This window comes from Chaetodon auriga, chromosome 20 (genome assembly GCF_051107435.1).
Source record: "Chaetodon auriga isolate fChaAug3 chromosome 20, fChaAug3.hap1, whole genome shotgun sequence".
Lineage (NCBI taxonomy): Eukaryota > Metazoa > Chordata > Actinopteri > Chaetodontiformes > Chaetodontidae > Chaetodon > Chaetodon auriga.
The window spans coordinates 543,472-559,146 of record NC_135093.1 but is presented as its reverse complement, the minus strand read 5'-3'; the positions used below and the strand labels follow the sequence as shown (position 1 = coordinate 559,146).

The 15,675-nt window shown below is 46.6% G+C and overlaps 2 protein-coding genes across 2 annotated transcripts; one reads left to right on the top strand and one right to left on the bottom strand.

Annotated features, from left to right (window-relative positions):
* Nucleotides 1-3,349: 3,349 nt before the first annotated feature.
* LOC143339077 (microfibril-associated glycoprotein 4-like) lies at nt 3,350-5,680 on the bottom strand. Its single transcript, XM_076760086.1, is given in 6 exon segments — nt 3,350-3,653; nt 4,432-4,530; nt 4,533-4,598; nt 4,792-4,888; nt 5,389-5,427; nt 5,656-5,680. Coding segments are annotated over 5 exon segments (543 nt in total). The 5' UTR covers nt 5,416-5,427; nt 5,656-5,680; the 3' UTR covers nt 3,350-3,399.
* A 3,930-nt stretch (nt 5,681-9,610) lies between these two features.
* On the top strand, nt 9,611-15,069 carry LOC143339248 (monocarboxylate transporter 9-like). The gene is made up of 9 exons (XM_076760411.1): nt 9,611-9,780; nt 10,251-10,556; nt 10,794-10,937; nt 11,347-11,442; nt 11,698-12,049; nt 12,265-12,344; nt 12,526-12,748; nt 14,396-14,568; nt 14,759-15,069. Exons 2-9 carry the CDS (start codon nt 10,349-10,351, stop codon nt 14,965-14,967), a joined length of 1,485 nt encoding a protein of 494 aa, XP_076616526.1. The 5' UTR covers nt 9,611-9,780; nt 10,251-10,348; the 3' UTR covers nt 14,968-15,069.
* The last annotated feature ends 606 nt before the right edge of the window (nt 15,070-15,675 follow it).

Sequence of the window (15,675 nt, the reverse complement as noted above, 5' to 3'; positions counted from 1 at the left end):
CGTGTCTGTGAGCACAGGAGAGGAAGCACTGTCAGAGGAGCCCCTGGACCAGGGTGCATCAGTTCGTGAATCCTTCGCTGAGTTCAAACATAAAACGTCCTTCATATGTTAGAAACGACCAGCTGGTTTCAAACTGGTGAGTTACTGAACTGGTTAATGGATGAGATGTCGTGGCAACGTGAAAACATCTGTAACATCTGTGGCAGCGTCCAATCAAGAACGAGATCTGTGAAGTGTTTCCTGTTCTTTGAGGTGTCACTCGTCTCTTCAAGGAAGAGCTGAAAACATCAGATGTGTGCAGAGCGATGATGAGGAGGCTGTAACCTTCCTCACACGAACACATGAAACCAACAGAACTGTCTGATCTCCATCAGGTTTTCTTAGTTTGAGCTTTGACTGCAGCTCTGTTAATGATGTCATCTCATTGCGTCTCTTCTTCTGTGGTGGTTTGATGGCGCCTACTGGAGAATCAGCTCCTCAGCTGTTTCCCTCCATCAGCCAGTCAGAGTCACACAGCAGCGTGGAGACAAACATTCACTCAGATTTTACTTTGATGATTTGAAGTTTGGAAACCTGACGCGGAGGACTCGACCAGCTGTGACTCCAGGAAGCCGCAGAGGAAACAGAGTTTACAGGTAAAACAATTCAGAATCTGCGTTTAGAGAAAACAGCCGCACTCACCTTCAGAGGAAAACCAGGAAAGTGTGTTTGTGTCCGGAGAGTCTGATCTGAGGTCTGTTTTATAGCTCACATCCAGCTGAGAAGTTCAGCTGTTATCTAACTGATAAACAGCCTGCAGGCTCTGTCTTTACTCGCTCCAAAGTTCACACACACCTGAGGGTCACGCAGATTATAGATTATAGATCGGTGATTACGTTAGAAATAAAGTGACAGTAAATTAATTCAAACTGTTATCAAGCCATCTCGTTTCTGACACATGCTGTTTGTTCTCGACCTTGAAAACAACACAGCAGCTTATAAAACAATCTCAACTCAAGGTCCAGAGCTTGATCTGAGCTTTTCGCTGCCTCCACACCTGGATCCAACGTGCCCAGGTGCTCCTGAGCAGGAAAGGGCCCTCCACGATGGGAGGAAAGAAATTAAAGGCTGCACAAAAACATGAAACCAGGCTTGAACCATTCTCTCGATATTGATAATTATCCAATCAAACTGAAACAAAAGTTGTTTCCAAGAAAATTCTCACGATTGATTGTTTTTATTGGTGAGACAGCTGGGCAAGCAGCAGCAATGGTCAAGGTGGACAGGTGTAGAGATCAGGTGATTTACATTACACACATTCAAGATCAGTTTTTCTTCAGCCACGTCAGGGTTAAAAACTTCATTTGTACCTGACACACAACCTTCACCAGGAGTCTGCTCGGTCGTCACTGAAACATACATGTGTGACACATTTTGAACTTGTTTGGAGTCACAGGTGGATTTTCAAAATAAAATAAGACCAAACAATTTACAAAATAAGCAAAAAGAGTTCTGGGCACAAAGAGGAGTTCATCCAAACAGAAGTGAACTCAGGCTGTGGTAATTCAAAGTGAATATGACTCAGGACCAGAGGGATCAGACCACAGTGGAAACTAACACATTTCAATCCACTGAAACATTTTGAAGAAAGAGTCTCATATGTGAGCAATGAATGAGTTATTCATTTAATCTGTAACACCGGTTATGTCCTGGGCTGCAGGCTGGAGCCAAATGCACAACACAGAGGTGAGGTGAAGTCATGACGTTTAGTACAAACTAGCAGGGGATGGGGTGAAGAGGAGAGGACATGATGGCTGGGCAGAGACGGCAGGACATGGATGGAGTGGCTGGAATGGCAGAATGACATGAGGATTAGCAGCAGAGCAGACAAAGAAAAGACCGTTAGTGCTAACCAGAGGTCTGAAGCTAGTTGTCCTTGACCTTGTTCAGGTGAACAGGGACAGCGCGAGGACATGAACCACAGACAAAGAAACACCGACAGGAGAGGGAAACACAGAGGAAGTCAGGGAAACAATGCTAAAGCACACCAGAAGTGCTACACTTCATGTTATTGTGCTATGTTACCAGAGCACGCGTTAGCTGATATTAGCTGTCATTAGCTCTGATAGCTGACATTAGCTAACATTAAGTCTGATAGATGATATTAGCTAACATTACCTCTGCCAGCTGACATTAGCTAACATCAAGTCTGACAGATGACATTTGCTATCATTCGCTCTGATAGCTGACATTAGAAAATCATTAGCTGAGATAGTTGATTAGCTAATGTTAGATATGATAGCTGACTTTAGCTGTAATAAGCTATCACTGCTGACATTAGCTGTCATTAGCTCTGATAGCTGACATTAGCTAAGGTTAGCTCTTGTTCCAGACCATCATAACATCAGTTAAACGTTTGGTTCTATGTGGAGAACCAACAGCACAATGAAACAGACTTAACGTAATTTTGGTTTTTGAGTTTCAGGTGAACTCATGAAGCTAATGCTGTAGGCTAGTTGTGTGGTCATATCAGAAGTCTTTGCCCCTCCCATCACACCCCGCCTCTCCACACCAAAATGGTGACAGGAAGTTGAAACTGAAAACCAGTGACAGTGAAAGAAACCCGACAGCGTCCTGTACAGCCTCTTCATTTCTGTTGTTTAATTACAGGAACATCTGAGACAATATTTACACTAAAATCTAGCTTCATTAGTTCGCCATTACACTGAAAATGAAACCACTTAACAGTCTGTATTTCATGTTAAACACTAATGATTCATATTGTGCAAATTCACTGATTACTGACATTAAGATAACTATCAGTGCTAGTATTGGTACCTCTAAGTATATGAAGGATTAATATGTATTTTCATGTCACTGAGGAAGGTTTGGTTGTAGTTTATCAGTGTAACCACTAGAGGGGAGCAAGTCATGACGATTTCTGTTTGTGAGCAGGAAGGACAGCGAGCAGAGAGAATGGAGACAGAACGACACAGCAGACAAAGTGAAGACATCAGGTCTCATCTGCTCAGCTTCTCATTTATTATCATAGGACAGCAGGTCATGTCTCAAACCTCCACCAGATAGATAGATAGACAGACAGATAGATACTTTATTCATCCCCGAGGGAAATTCACACCAAACCAGTTTGACGTTAAAGCTGAGTGTGAAGGTGACAGCTGACACACTCAATCAAACCCTGACTTCTGTCGGAGTTGTAAAAGTCAAGCATGGACATTTACTTTAAACACTGACATTTACTGCTTTAATGTTTTGTTTATCTTTTCCTGTGATGGCGGTTAGTGAAGCCATCAGCAGGTGATCAAACTGTGTCCATCTAAAGATGATCTGAGATTATGTACCAGAGAAAAGAGAAAAAAATCCTCAGCTCATCTTCTGCTGGACGTTGGTCCTGGAGACCTACAGCACAGGACGGATCTTCATGCTGATGGCCTTCAGGGAGTAGTTGTAACCCTTCCACTCTCTCCACTCCACCCCAACAGCATAGAGGGTCTTGTCAGCCCCCCAGCGATAAACCCCGTTGGGGTTTGCATCGTGACAGTCTCCGTACCAGAACGCCCCCAAGAACTTTCTGGCACAGTTATCAGACCAGGTGTCTTGGTCTTTGTCGAAGGTGGAGAACTTCATTCCATCCTGACGCTTCATGCCGTCTCCTACAGAGAGACAACATCAACCACATTACAACCACACAGTGGCTCTACAGGTACCGCTGAGACTACAGCAGTTCACCTTCTGGAACTATTACTGGTAGCGTTGGTGCTCTGTAAGAGTCTGAAGAGCAACTGTACCGACAGAGCAGGTCAGCTGATCAGAAATGTGAGTAAAGAAACGTCAGACGAGATTTGAGGTCATGTCGAAACAGACTCTTCACTCCAGAGGAAAGGCTGTCACTCATGAACAACAGAAGTGGAAAGAAGAACCAAACATGAATAAAGGGCTTTGTGTGATTTCAGAGTGTGTTTTCACAGGTGAGCTGAGCTGTAGACCTGCTCAGGTGCCCCTCAGCCTCACCAGCTGTCTCAACTCAGTGAGAAAAGTGTGGATTCACAGGTGAGAAACAGGAAACAGAAATGCAGCTGCCACATGGTTTGATGCCGATGACGCAGAGACAGTTGAGCTGTGGATGTTCAGGTGACCCGCAGACTGGACGCTGTGTCGCTTCTCTATATACAGACTATTTTTAGTTGGTTTTGGTCTATTAATGGAAAAAAAACACTCCATTAATTTGCTCTGCTTAATCATGTTAGCAGCTCCTCTAAACTTGTAGTGACGCCGTGCAGTCATATCAGGATACTGGGGCAGAAAACCAGATGCTGATCCTGCAGATTGGTTCTCCATGTAGAACACATCAGAATAACTCATCCACAAGCACTTATATTGTTATTATCTGAGGTAAACCGCTGTCTCCCTCCTTCCCGCTGTAATGCTCACCTGCTCCTCCATCGGTGAATCCAGATACATGCAGTTCATATCCGTCACACTCAGACTCGACAGAGAACGAGGAGTAACGAGCAAACACTTTGGCTCCTCAAAGTCCTCCATCTCGACAAACAGCTCGTACTTCTTTTCTCACGTCAACTGGTGGATGTTCTCGAGACCTGCACTCACACACACACACACACACACACACACACACACACACACACACGTTTTCATTCTGTATAGAGCTATAGAGAATTCAGCTGTTTGACACTAAAGGTTCCCTGTGAAGAATCTCATTTTACTCATTTCCTCCTCAGAGCTTAAGGTTTCATGAAGTGATGTTACTGTTAGTTCAGTTTCAGCTCTCACCCAGCCAGTACTCTCCAGTAGCGTCACCAAAGCCCTTCTTGTACTGATCCCACGGTCTGTAGAAGTTCACAGAGCCATCCATCCTCCTCTGGATTACCTGGTAACACAGGGTCGAGGTTAATGGCGTTAAGTGGCAGATAGATATCTGACAGGTCAAGTTCACACACAGCTGAGTTTCACCATTATTTCACGTATTTCACAATCATTTTCACAGTGTGGTTGAATTTTCCCTCTATCAAATGATTTCTCTTCACTCTGTTACGTATGGAGCAGGTATACCAGCCACACCAGACCAGCCAGTGGTTGAGGTTGTTGAGCGTTACCAGGCCTTCCTCATGGGCACAACAAATGCATCCAAGCAGACTGACTAGACAACCCTTCTGCCTGTGTTTTGTTTTAGTGTTTAGGACATGGCCTGGCAAGCCGCTGTGTCCGTAAGAACATCAAGTACCTGGACTGGTACCGTTCCCAGTGCAGAGGGACTATCTAACAGATTGGAGAGAACCTCAGAGAACATTCAGAGAACCATGACTGCAATCTAACCAGATGTTAATACTTAAAACCACCTGGCTGTGACTAACTTCAGTGAAATCTCACCGTCCATTGTCCTCCCTCTGACTCCATGTCACAGCACACCTACACGAAAACATGCACTCATTAGTAAATGTGATGCAGCTGCAGATACTTTACTCAGTATATTCAAACACGTTCCAACCACTACTGTGAATGTCACTGCTGCTACAACTACAACTACTACTAAGCTTCAGCCAGAACTTGTGTCTTCACCTGTCCACCGTCTCATCTCTGAACCGAAACCTTTTCCATCAAACGGGCAACCTGCGTGCCAGAGAAGGTGAAGTGTACCTGGACAGGGGACGTAGCTCCAATGGGATAGATGGTGTACACTCCGCTGGGTAGGCTCTCGTCTTGGTTATGGATGTCCTTGCAGTCGAACGGTTGGGAGAGCTTGGAACAGCCGCTCACCACTGGAGCCAGGAGGACGAGGACGAGGATGACTGGGACCAGCTGGAGCAGAGGAGAGCTTGACATTTTTTACCTGCAGTAAGGTTTGAAGCCTCTGCACTGGTTTTGGAGAAATCTTACCTTCAATTTAATGTAATTTAATAGCGTGATGTCAGGGTGGCTGTTTGGCAGGTCTGAGTCAAAAACAGTCAAATTCCACTTAATTAATTCTCACGTGTCATCATCAAATTTACCTTCATGGTCAGAGTTGTGCTGCAGGGATGTTTGGAAATCCTGGTGTGAGTCTGTCTGGATCTCTGACCAGCTGTTTTTACTCAAATCCTAAAAATGATTTTAAACTTTAGTGTTCACATCTACACCATCACTGTACAATCACAACAGACAACATCACAAAAGCCAGAGAGGACTCCTCAGAGTTTTACGGTGTGACTATGACAAAACTGCAGGTTATATACAATCAGCTCTAAAAATGTACGATCTGCTTCAACACAGCAGTCTCTCTGAAACAAAGGAGTGCCCATGTCAGCATTAACAAAGCCCCAGCTTGGTGATAGTGAACAATTCTTTTGCCCTGGTTCACGTTGGCACTGGTACGTATTGTTGCACCTTCAAAGTCTGAGTGGACAAAACTTCTCCATATATAACGTAATATTTGTGTCTTTAGTTTAGGACTAAGGACTAGCTCTGTTCACTGCTTTGCTGATGTCTCCTAGTTGGATGCTCACCTGTCTGAACTCACCTGCAGGTTGAACTGAAGAGGCTTCAGAGACAAACTGCTGCTTCTCTGTCACAACCTACACGAGTTATATCTAAACAAGTTACTGTGATATCACACAAGTCCAACCAATCAGAAATCAGGACACGGCAGAGGTGGGGTTTAGTGTTTGCTCCAATTCTTTTGTTTGTTTAATTCGTTCCTCACGAATGTATTCGTCTTTGTCCTGGTGAATGTGCAGGTTTATTCCAGACCAGATCCTGTCATTTCACAGGGATAAGACGTCGTCCTGAAGGACGAGTTCATTTACTGAAGAGCACAGTTTCATCCCTCACCTCCACCTGTAATCCTCTGTCTGCTTGGAGCTTTAAACTATAAGAAACTAGCTTGCATCTGAAAGTTGGATGATCCAACAATGTTCTCATCCTGGAAACAGTTTCAAGCATTAACCTTTTTACTCTACATGTTCCAAGACAAAGTCTCCTTCATCGCCTTCATGTGTAACCTGTTCAGATGAAAACAAGTGTCAGACAGACATAAAAAACCAGAAGAAGGGAGGCGAGACCTGGACTGGTGGGACCTGGACTGTGTCTGGTCATCCTGCGTGGACCGGATGCTCATCGAAACACTGAAAAGTAAAGTACCCATCATTGTGTAAATCAGGTTAAATACTAGAGTGATTTATTAAATGATTCAATTAAACGGGCCGAACTGGTCTCAGAGCCACGTGACATGAAGGCTCTCGGCTGTTTCAGAACAAGAAAAATTAATTTTGTTTCTGGCAGGTAATTAAGTCACTGTCACTGTGAGTGAGCTTTGTCATGTCAAACATGTCGCCTGCAGCAAAGTGCCAGAAACATCCTCATACCTGAATGTCTGAATGGAGTAATTCACAAATTAAAAAATGATTAAACAACGACATAAATCACTGTTGGAGAGGACCAATGCCAAGTTGGTATGATGAAGGTGGATCTTTGTAAGACTGGACCTTTGTCCTCACATCATTAAAGCTGTGAGACTGTTGGACTTTGTCTACGTTTAGACAACAAACTACTTGTTTCGGTTCAGGAAAAGAAACTGGTTGTGTTAAAAACAATCACTCCTTGCAGCATCTTCTGACCACCAAGTCAGACCATCTAGACAAAACACCACCATAAGTGGTGTGATCGCTCCTGGAAGTGAAGGCAGGGAGGATAAGAGCTAAGCTAACCCAGCTCGACAACGACAACGACAGTGAGTGAGAGACGCGTCCGCGGACAACATCGCCTTCCTCCACCTAAAATCAGCAGCTTCTCAAACTGAGAAAGTCTGATGAACCTCAGTGAATCCAGACTTCAGTACTGCTGCAGTGTTACCAACTGTGGCACCTGCACCATTTAAAAACCTAATTACACCTTCAGAATCTGCTGGACCCTCCCAGCGAGCTCACTGAAAAAGGAATGGGTGAAGGGTAATGAATGGAGGGTGTGGGGACGCACTGCTGTCAGACTCTGTGACATGTGAAACAGGTTTTGTTCCAGAAAAAATCTGCTGCAGCTTAGACTGATGCCACACCTGCAGCTCTGTTGTGAGGAAGTCCCAGAATGCCTGACAGGTTGGATGAGAATTAATAACTGATTAATTAATAACGAGAATTCAATTCTCTGAGTGGAAAAATAAAACCTCTACATTTCCTGCTACAGCATAATCTCCATCCAAGTTCCTGGAAGTTCTTCCCTCTAAAATCAACTTTCAGGGAGTGATGATTAATAAATGATGCTGAAAACCACTCGGGGATGAGATTTAGTGGACCCTTCAGAGGCCACAGAAGAAACAAGGGAAGGTTCTGGAGGGACCATCAGTCTGCTGACCTCAGGACCACTGAGACCCTTTGAGGAGACCTCAAACGTTCAGTTCACACAAGACAACCAAAGAATTTACAAGAGCTGGAGGCTTGTTGTCCAGAAGAGTGAAGCAGCTCCACCACCTGAGACAACAAAGAGCCTGATCCACAACCAGCACAGAAGACGAGTCACTGATGCTAAAGGGGTCAACGCTGAGCTTGAAGACCTGAAGGTCTGCAAACCTCTGAAAAGGGAACATCTCAGTATTTTCTTTGTGATGATTTGTTTGATTCTTCATTCAGTGAACTTATAGATTCACTTGAATCCATTCAAAATTAGTTTTGATTGATCACTCATGTTTTTTATAAGACCACACAAACGTCTTATAGATTCTGTCAGGAATTCGTAACAGGGCTCTCAAGTCTCACGCACTGGGCGCGAGACACGCATGTCAACCGCTCACACCTTGTACTTCTCACGCAGAGAAATTACCAAGATAGCGCCCACCAAGTCGCTTCGCTATTTTAATAACAGTGGAACAGGTGGAGTAATGAGTGATGAGTCGTCGGGAATGAAGCGGCTCTTTGAAGTGAACGATCGGAGCCGACTGCCGCCTTGGCGCCGGAACGGGAGAAGGTTTTTAATCAACCGTGTGAGGTGCGGTGGCTTCTGTGTACGCGCTGAGCAGGAGGGGGAGGGGCGGGGGTTTCAGACACAGTGCACGCGCGCGCACACCTGCATGTCCAACTGTTTTCAAAACGAAATATCTGATGAGTTCCGGGTCACAGGTCGTGTAAACGGAGCTAATCTGACAAACAGGTTCGTGTCAGCGCTGCCTGACGATCAGCAAGTAAAAAGACAATGATGGTGAGAATCAGGAGGGACGTCGCGACATCGGGACACCGATTTCAAGGTAAAACAACATATTTGACATATTCAGCTTGCACAATATGATGAGACAGACTTCATTCCGAAATGTCAATGTCTTTGACAAATTATTGAAGCCTGAAAGTTAAGTGCACAAGTGAAACAAGTCAATCATGTTGGCTCTGCGGTCCAGCTGTCAGGGTTACGGCGCAGTATTTGTACATGTTATTGTTGTTCTGGAACTCACTTCCTGTAACCTACTTTTCGGCAGGTATGTGCGTATTTCTTCACCTGGAGCGGACGCCCCGGGTCCCTGACGCGTCAATCATGTTTGCAGAAGGTCGCAACCAACCGCGGACAGCGGGGGCGAAGCGTCGCGCAGAGACGACAGGGACACCTTCAAACCGGTTTCTGTGCCACAAAAGCCGCTTCCTGTGGCGGGTCACTCAGTCTCTCACCGGGAGGATGGTGAGCTGGAGACGGTCTGCTCTGAAAACACCGAGGAAAGGACGATGAGGATGGAGAAAGTCTGAGGTTTGTCGGTGGAGGGGCCGCGGGAGGAGGGAGCGCAGCGCACCGGCAGCGAGCAGAGTTAGCCAGGTACAGTAAGCTCACCTCACCGGTGTGTGTGTGTGTGTGTGTGTGTGAGAGAGAGAGAGAGAGAGAGAGAGAGAGAGAGAGAGAGAGAGAGTAACCAGAACAAAGAGGTGAAAGTACAGCTGCTCATTATTCACTTAAACTTTTCCTGTTTTTCGTCACATTATCGAACATATTGAACATTATTGTTCAGTTGTTTTACTTTTTGTCCACGTTGAGCTGTATGTGGTTTTATCCGAGGACAGTGAGAGGAACGTTTGAGTAATGGACAGTTACTTTCTGTCCGTCTCATTTTTGGTGATTTGAACCGTCGGTGGGTGAATGTGTGTAGAAGTCATTGTAAGGAAACTGTTAGGCAGCAGCGTCAGGTGGTCTCGACGGGTTTGGAGCTGTGTGTTCTAACACATTTCCTCTCTCTGGCCTCCTCCACCCTTCCCTCCTCACCACCTTCCCTCTCATCCTTCTCCCTCCAGCTCCGTTCGTCCTTCGTCGTCTCCTTCTTCTCTCCTTCACAGCAGATCGCTGGGCCTGCTTCTTCGTCCCGCCGCGTCCACGCAGGTCAGCCGTCATAATGTCCCCTCCGGCCGCCCGGCCCCCGGCTCCCGACGGTGGATGGGGCTGGGTGGTTGTGGCGTGCAGCTTCGTGTCTCTGCTGGTGGGATACGGCTCTCCTCAGTCGGTGGGCGTCCTCTACCCCGAGTGGCTGCTCGCCTTCGGGGAGGGGAAGGCCATGACGGCCTGTGTGGGCTCACTGGTGGGCGGAGCTGGACTCCTAGTGGGTGAGGAACCTGTGTGTGTGTGTGTGTGCGTGTGTGTGTGTGTGTCCCTCGTCTACATCCATCCCTCCATCCCTCTCTTCCTTCCTCCATTCTTCCTTCCTGATCCTCTCACCTTCTCAACTGGTCCTCTCTTGCTTCATCGGTCTTTCCTCTTCTGTTCCTTCTCATCTCTTCGTCCCTCGTTTATTCCTCTCATCACCTCTCACCCTGTCTTCTCTCTCCCTCTCCCCCCTTCAGGTCCTATCTGCAGTGCTTGCGTGGTGAATTTCGGAGCTCGGCCCGTCGGCGTCTTCAGCGGTGTGATGATTGCGGGGGGGTTTATGCTCAGCGCCTTCGCTCCCAACGTCGCCTTCCTCATCTTCTCCTACGGCATCGTGGTCGGTAAGACTGAGGCTCAAACAGGACACTCTCTGCTTGTGAAGTTTGACTTAATGCTGCAGCATCCGGTGACGTTTTAGTCAGTAAGGACGTCCAATCGGATTTGTCTGTATAGTTACTTAAGTGACGCACACCTTGTGACTCGGTAGCAACGCTGAATCGTGATAATTTGGACGATCCTCTCTCTTTTCATCGTCTGTCCGTCATCAGGTCAACATTTTAATATGTCCAGTGCTTTGGTTTGTGAGCAGATACCCGCTGTCCTCAAGTGGAAGCCATGGAGGCGCCTCGTGGCGGCTCTAGTTCACCTGGACCGACAGGCGTCCCAGCCTGTTGTACTGGTTATATTGTAGTTGTGAAGGCAGCGAGGCTTCAGTAATGGAAGCTGAATTTCATCCTCTGTGTGTCTCAGGTGTTGGTGCCGGTCTGTTGTACACTGCCACCATCACCATCACCTGTCTGTACTTTGACAAGAAGAGAGGTCTGGCACTGGGGATGCTGACCACAGGTACGTCTGACGCACGGAAGCTCATTTCAGATTCACTTTGATTGATGGGTTCACTGGCCAGTGAACAGCGTGTTCATGAATTAGAGAAAAAACCCTAAGCAGTTTGCAGATGAGGAAAAGCAGGAAGTTCTCACATTTGATCAGTGACTTACAAAATAAAAGTCAACGATCGTTTCAGCTGTAATTTCCTGTAGATGAACTAACACAGAGCTGTTGCTCTCGCCGCGTCCGCTCTGTCACCTGTCGTCTCCTCAGGTACGAGCGTGGGCGGCTTCGTGTACGGCACGCTGCAGATCAAGCTCATCGAGCTGTTCGGTCTGGACGGCTGCCTGCTCATCATCGGAGCGCTGGCGCTCAACGTGGTGCCGTGCGCCGGCCTCATGCGACCTTTAGCTCCATCCAGATACTACCTCAGACAGCGCAGCGCCATCTTAGAGCAGGCGGCCGAGGAGCAGCGGCTTCAGGACGAGCCGGCCAATCAGAAGCCTTCCGCCAAAGATCCGATTGTCACCGTGGAAACCAAGGAGCTGTTGGTCAGGAGGAGGAGCTTATTCAGCTGTTCAGCCTTGATCACAATGATGAAGATCAAGACGAGACTTTATTCACAGTGAGTGGATCACACACACACAGACACACACACTCACACACAGACACACAGACACACAGACACACACACACAGACACACACACTCACACACACACACAGACACACACACTCACACACACACACAGACACACACACTCACACACACACACACACACACACACACACACACACTCCTTGCTCCTTGCTGATTATTTCTCAAACCTTCGTCTCCTCAGGTGTTTGTCCTCCATGTTGTCTCTCCTTCAGGACAGAGTCCTCATGGCGCTGTGCGTCACTCTCTTCTCCTTCAGTGTCGGTCAGTCTCTTCACTCTTCTTCGTCTGTTGTCGGTCAATCACGTTTCGTTGTTCTCACCAGAAGAGACACATTTCCTGTTTTCGAGTCCTCGGCTGTTTTTTTTTCTCCTCATCATTCTTCACTGAAGCAGCTCTCAGTCGTCCACCAGCTCAACCTCCTCACCTGTATTTCTCCGTCCAGGTAATTTACCCCCTCAGATCTTCCTGGAGGACCTGGCTCAGAGCTATGGGGTGACAGAGGGCGTCGCCTCCATCTCCCTGGTCTCCCTCAACTCCATCGCAGACGGTGTGGGCAAACTGGGTCTGGGCGTCATGGCCGACGTGCCGCGGGTCAACAGCGTCTTCCTGTACGCTCTGACGGTGGGAGCGAGCGGGCTGGCAGTGCTGCTCATCCCCCTCACCAGGTGAGACACAGAGGACAGGTAACAGTGGGATGGACTGGAAGGACAGCAGGTTAAATTAATAGTTTCCCCGTTTTTCAGCCGAGGGGGCGAGATCTGGTCTGATGAAGACTTCAGTTCACGTGTTGACTCGACGCTGACCACAGTGTGTTTGCGTGATGTGATCCGCATCACGTCAGATGTGTTTGATTCACATCCGTTCCACAACTCATTCCAACACCTTCATTCAGGCCGTCGCTACAGGGTCCCTCTAGCAAGGACAAACTTAGGGAAAATAATCAGTCATCCCGTCCCAACGCACTATAAAATCCTTTTTTAATTCTGTATTGTATGTACTGCACTGTATTTATTTATTGTGTTGCTGTTTTTATGTTGAACTGTGTTTTTACTTGTGTTATTTTATGCACATGTGTGAGCACGTCAAAGATGAATTTCCACTACTTTTGTAAAGGACAATAAAGTTTTTCTGTATCTCTAAATTAATCAGAAATATTTCACATACTTAATGTGATGAAAAGAAGTTACAGTTGTACTGGTCCTCCCAGAAACCACTGAGTGCTCCCAGAAACCACTGAGTGCTTTCTGGGTGAAGTCTGAGCAGATACCTGTGTGTGGTACCCCAGAGGATTACTGCTACCTGTGAATGTGGGCTGTGATGTGGGCTGTGATGTGAAGTCACTGTATTTCTACAGTTGGCTATATTGTCACTATTGAACTTTACTACCATCTACTGGATGTTCAGATGTCTGCCGTTTATTCCACCATCAAATGCTCCGTCTCACACTGTGAACCACAGTGAAGCTGTGGTACAGTTTGTAGTACTGTTTTAAGTTGCGTTAGGGCACTTATTCTTGTTGTTCTCTCCCGTCTAGAATCTCGCTTGTGTTGTATGAAAACCTCATATGTACATCGCTTTGGATAAAAGCATCTGCCAAATGAGTAATTGTAAATTGTAGTACTGTTTTACAGTGATACAGTGTGTGGTACAGTGGTATAGCATGTAGTACTGCAGTGCAGTGTGCAGTACTGTCACACAGCGTGTGGTACTGTCACACAGCGTGTAGTAATGTCACACAGCGTGTGGTACTGTCACACAGGGTACTGTCACACAGCGTGTAGTACTGTCACACAGCGTGTAGTACTGTCACACAGCGTGTGGTACTGTCACACAGGGTACTGTCACACAGCGTGTAGTACTGTCACACAGCGTGTAGTACTGTCACACAGCGTGTAGTACTGTCACACAGCGTACTGTCACACAGCGTGTAGTACTGTCACACAGCGTGTAGTACTGTCACACAGCGTGTGGTACTGTCACACAGGGTACTGTCACACAGCGTGTAGTACTGTCACACAGCGTGTAGTACTGTCACACAGCGTGTGGTACTGTCACACAGCGTGTGGTACTGTCACACAGCGTGTGGTACTGTCACACAGCGTGTAGTACTGTCACACAGCGTGTGGTACTGTCACACAGCGTGTGGTACTGTCACACAGCGTGTGGTACTGTCACACAGCGTGTGGTGCCAGTGCAGTTTGATGTGATACAGCCTGTCTGTAAACGTTGTGTGGAGTAGTAACGACAGTAATGGTGAGTGAAGCAAAGACTCATTTATTTGTTTCAACAGCGTCTTTGTTTCTGTGTCTCAGCTCGTACCTGGAACTTCAGGTGCTGTCGGTGGTCCTGGGCTTCCTGAACGGGAGCTGGACTCTGGTCCCATACGTCATCAGCCAGGTGGTCGGCGTGGAGAAGCTGGCCGAGGCTCACGGGATCCTGATGTTCTTCGGCGGCGTCGGCCTGGCGTTGGGTCCTCCTGCCGTCGGTAAGCCGGCGCAGGAAGCTCACGGAGGGACTCTGCTGGGTTTGGTCTGGGTTTGGTTTGGGTTTGTTAAATGAACCAGAGCTGTTCAGGCTGGTTTGGTTGCACAGACTTGAAAGCTGCTGCAGAGGTCGTCCATCACAGTTAGCGTCTGTCCTCTTGTCTTCTTTAACCTTCCTCTCATCTTCTTCAGGCTCTTTCTACGACTTCTGTCAGTCCTACGATGTCGCCTTCTACCTCAGCGGCGGCTGCATGATGGCCGGCAGCCTCATCCTCTTCCTCTCTGCCATCTTCCCGCGAACAGAAAACCCTCCTCCTCCTCCTCCTCCTCCTCTGCCTGAGATGGAGCTCATCAGCTGCACGGTTACCACAGCAACAGACGCCGCCTCACCTGTCGCCTGACAGACTGAACAGATCTGGATCCTGATCTGAACCAGGAGTGCTTCAGGAAGTCACTCCTGCCACGAGCCAGCACACTTTACAACAGTAATTTAAACAGTTCATCTCCACCAACCTCACAAACACCAATAGTTCAATGTTTACATATTATTTGCACTACTGCAATAGTGCACATTACTGTTTATTGTTTACATTTATTTATCATTTATTTAACTTGCACATATTTTTTCTGTTACAGACTTTATAGTTCTGGCTTGCTCTCTAAGATTGGTTGTTATTTTTTGTTTATATACGTTATATTGTATTTTATTATAATATGTATTATCAATTATAATACATATTATATAACTACATAGTTATTTTTTAAGAACATTCTTAGTTTATTCTCATCCTTATTCTTCTTTATTGTATATGTTTTATGTTTATGTGTATGTTTAACCTGCTGCTGCAGCAAAAGAATTTCCCAACTTGGGATAAATAAAGTCTAATGAGTGTAATAATTCTATGAAATGACGTAATGTGAGTAAACGTGACGAAACGTAACGTGAACGAGGCGTTCAAACATTTCATACCTTGCCCATGAACATAACTTCTGACTGATTTTTATTAGCAACACGGCGGCCATTTTCCTCTGACGTCACGCTAATGGCGGGAAACTCAACTGTTTTCAAAACAAAATATCTGATGAGTTCCGGGTCACAGGTCGTCTAA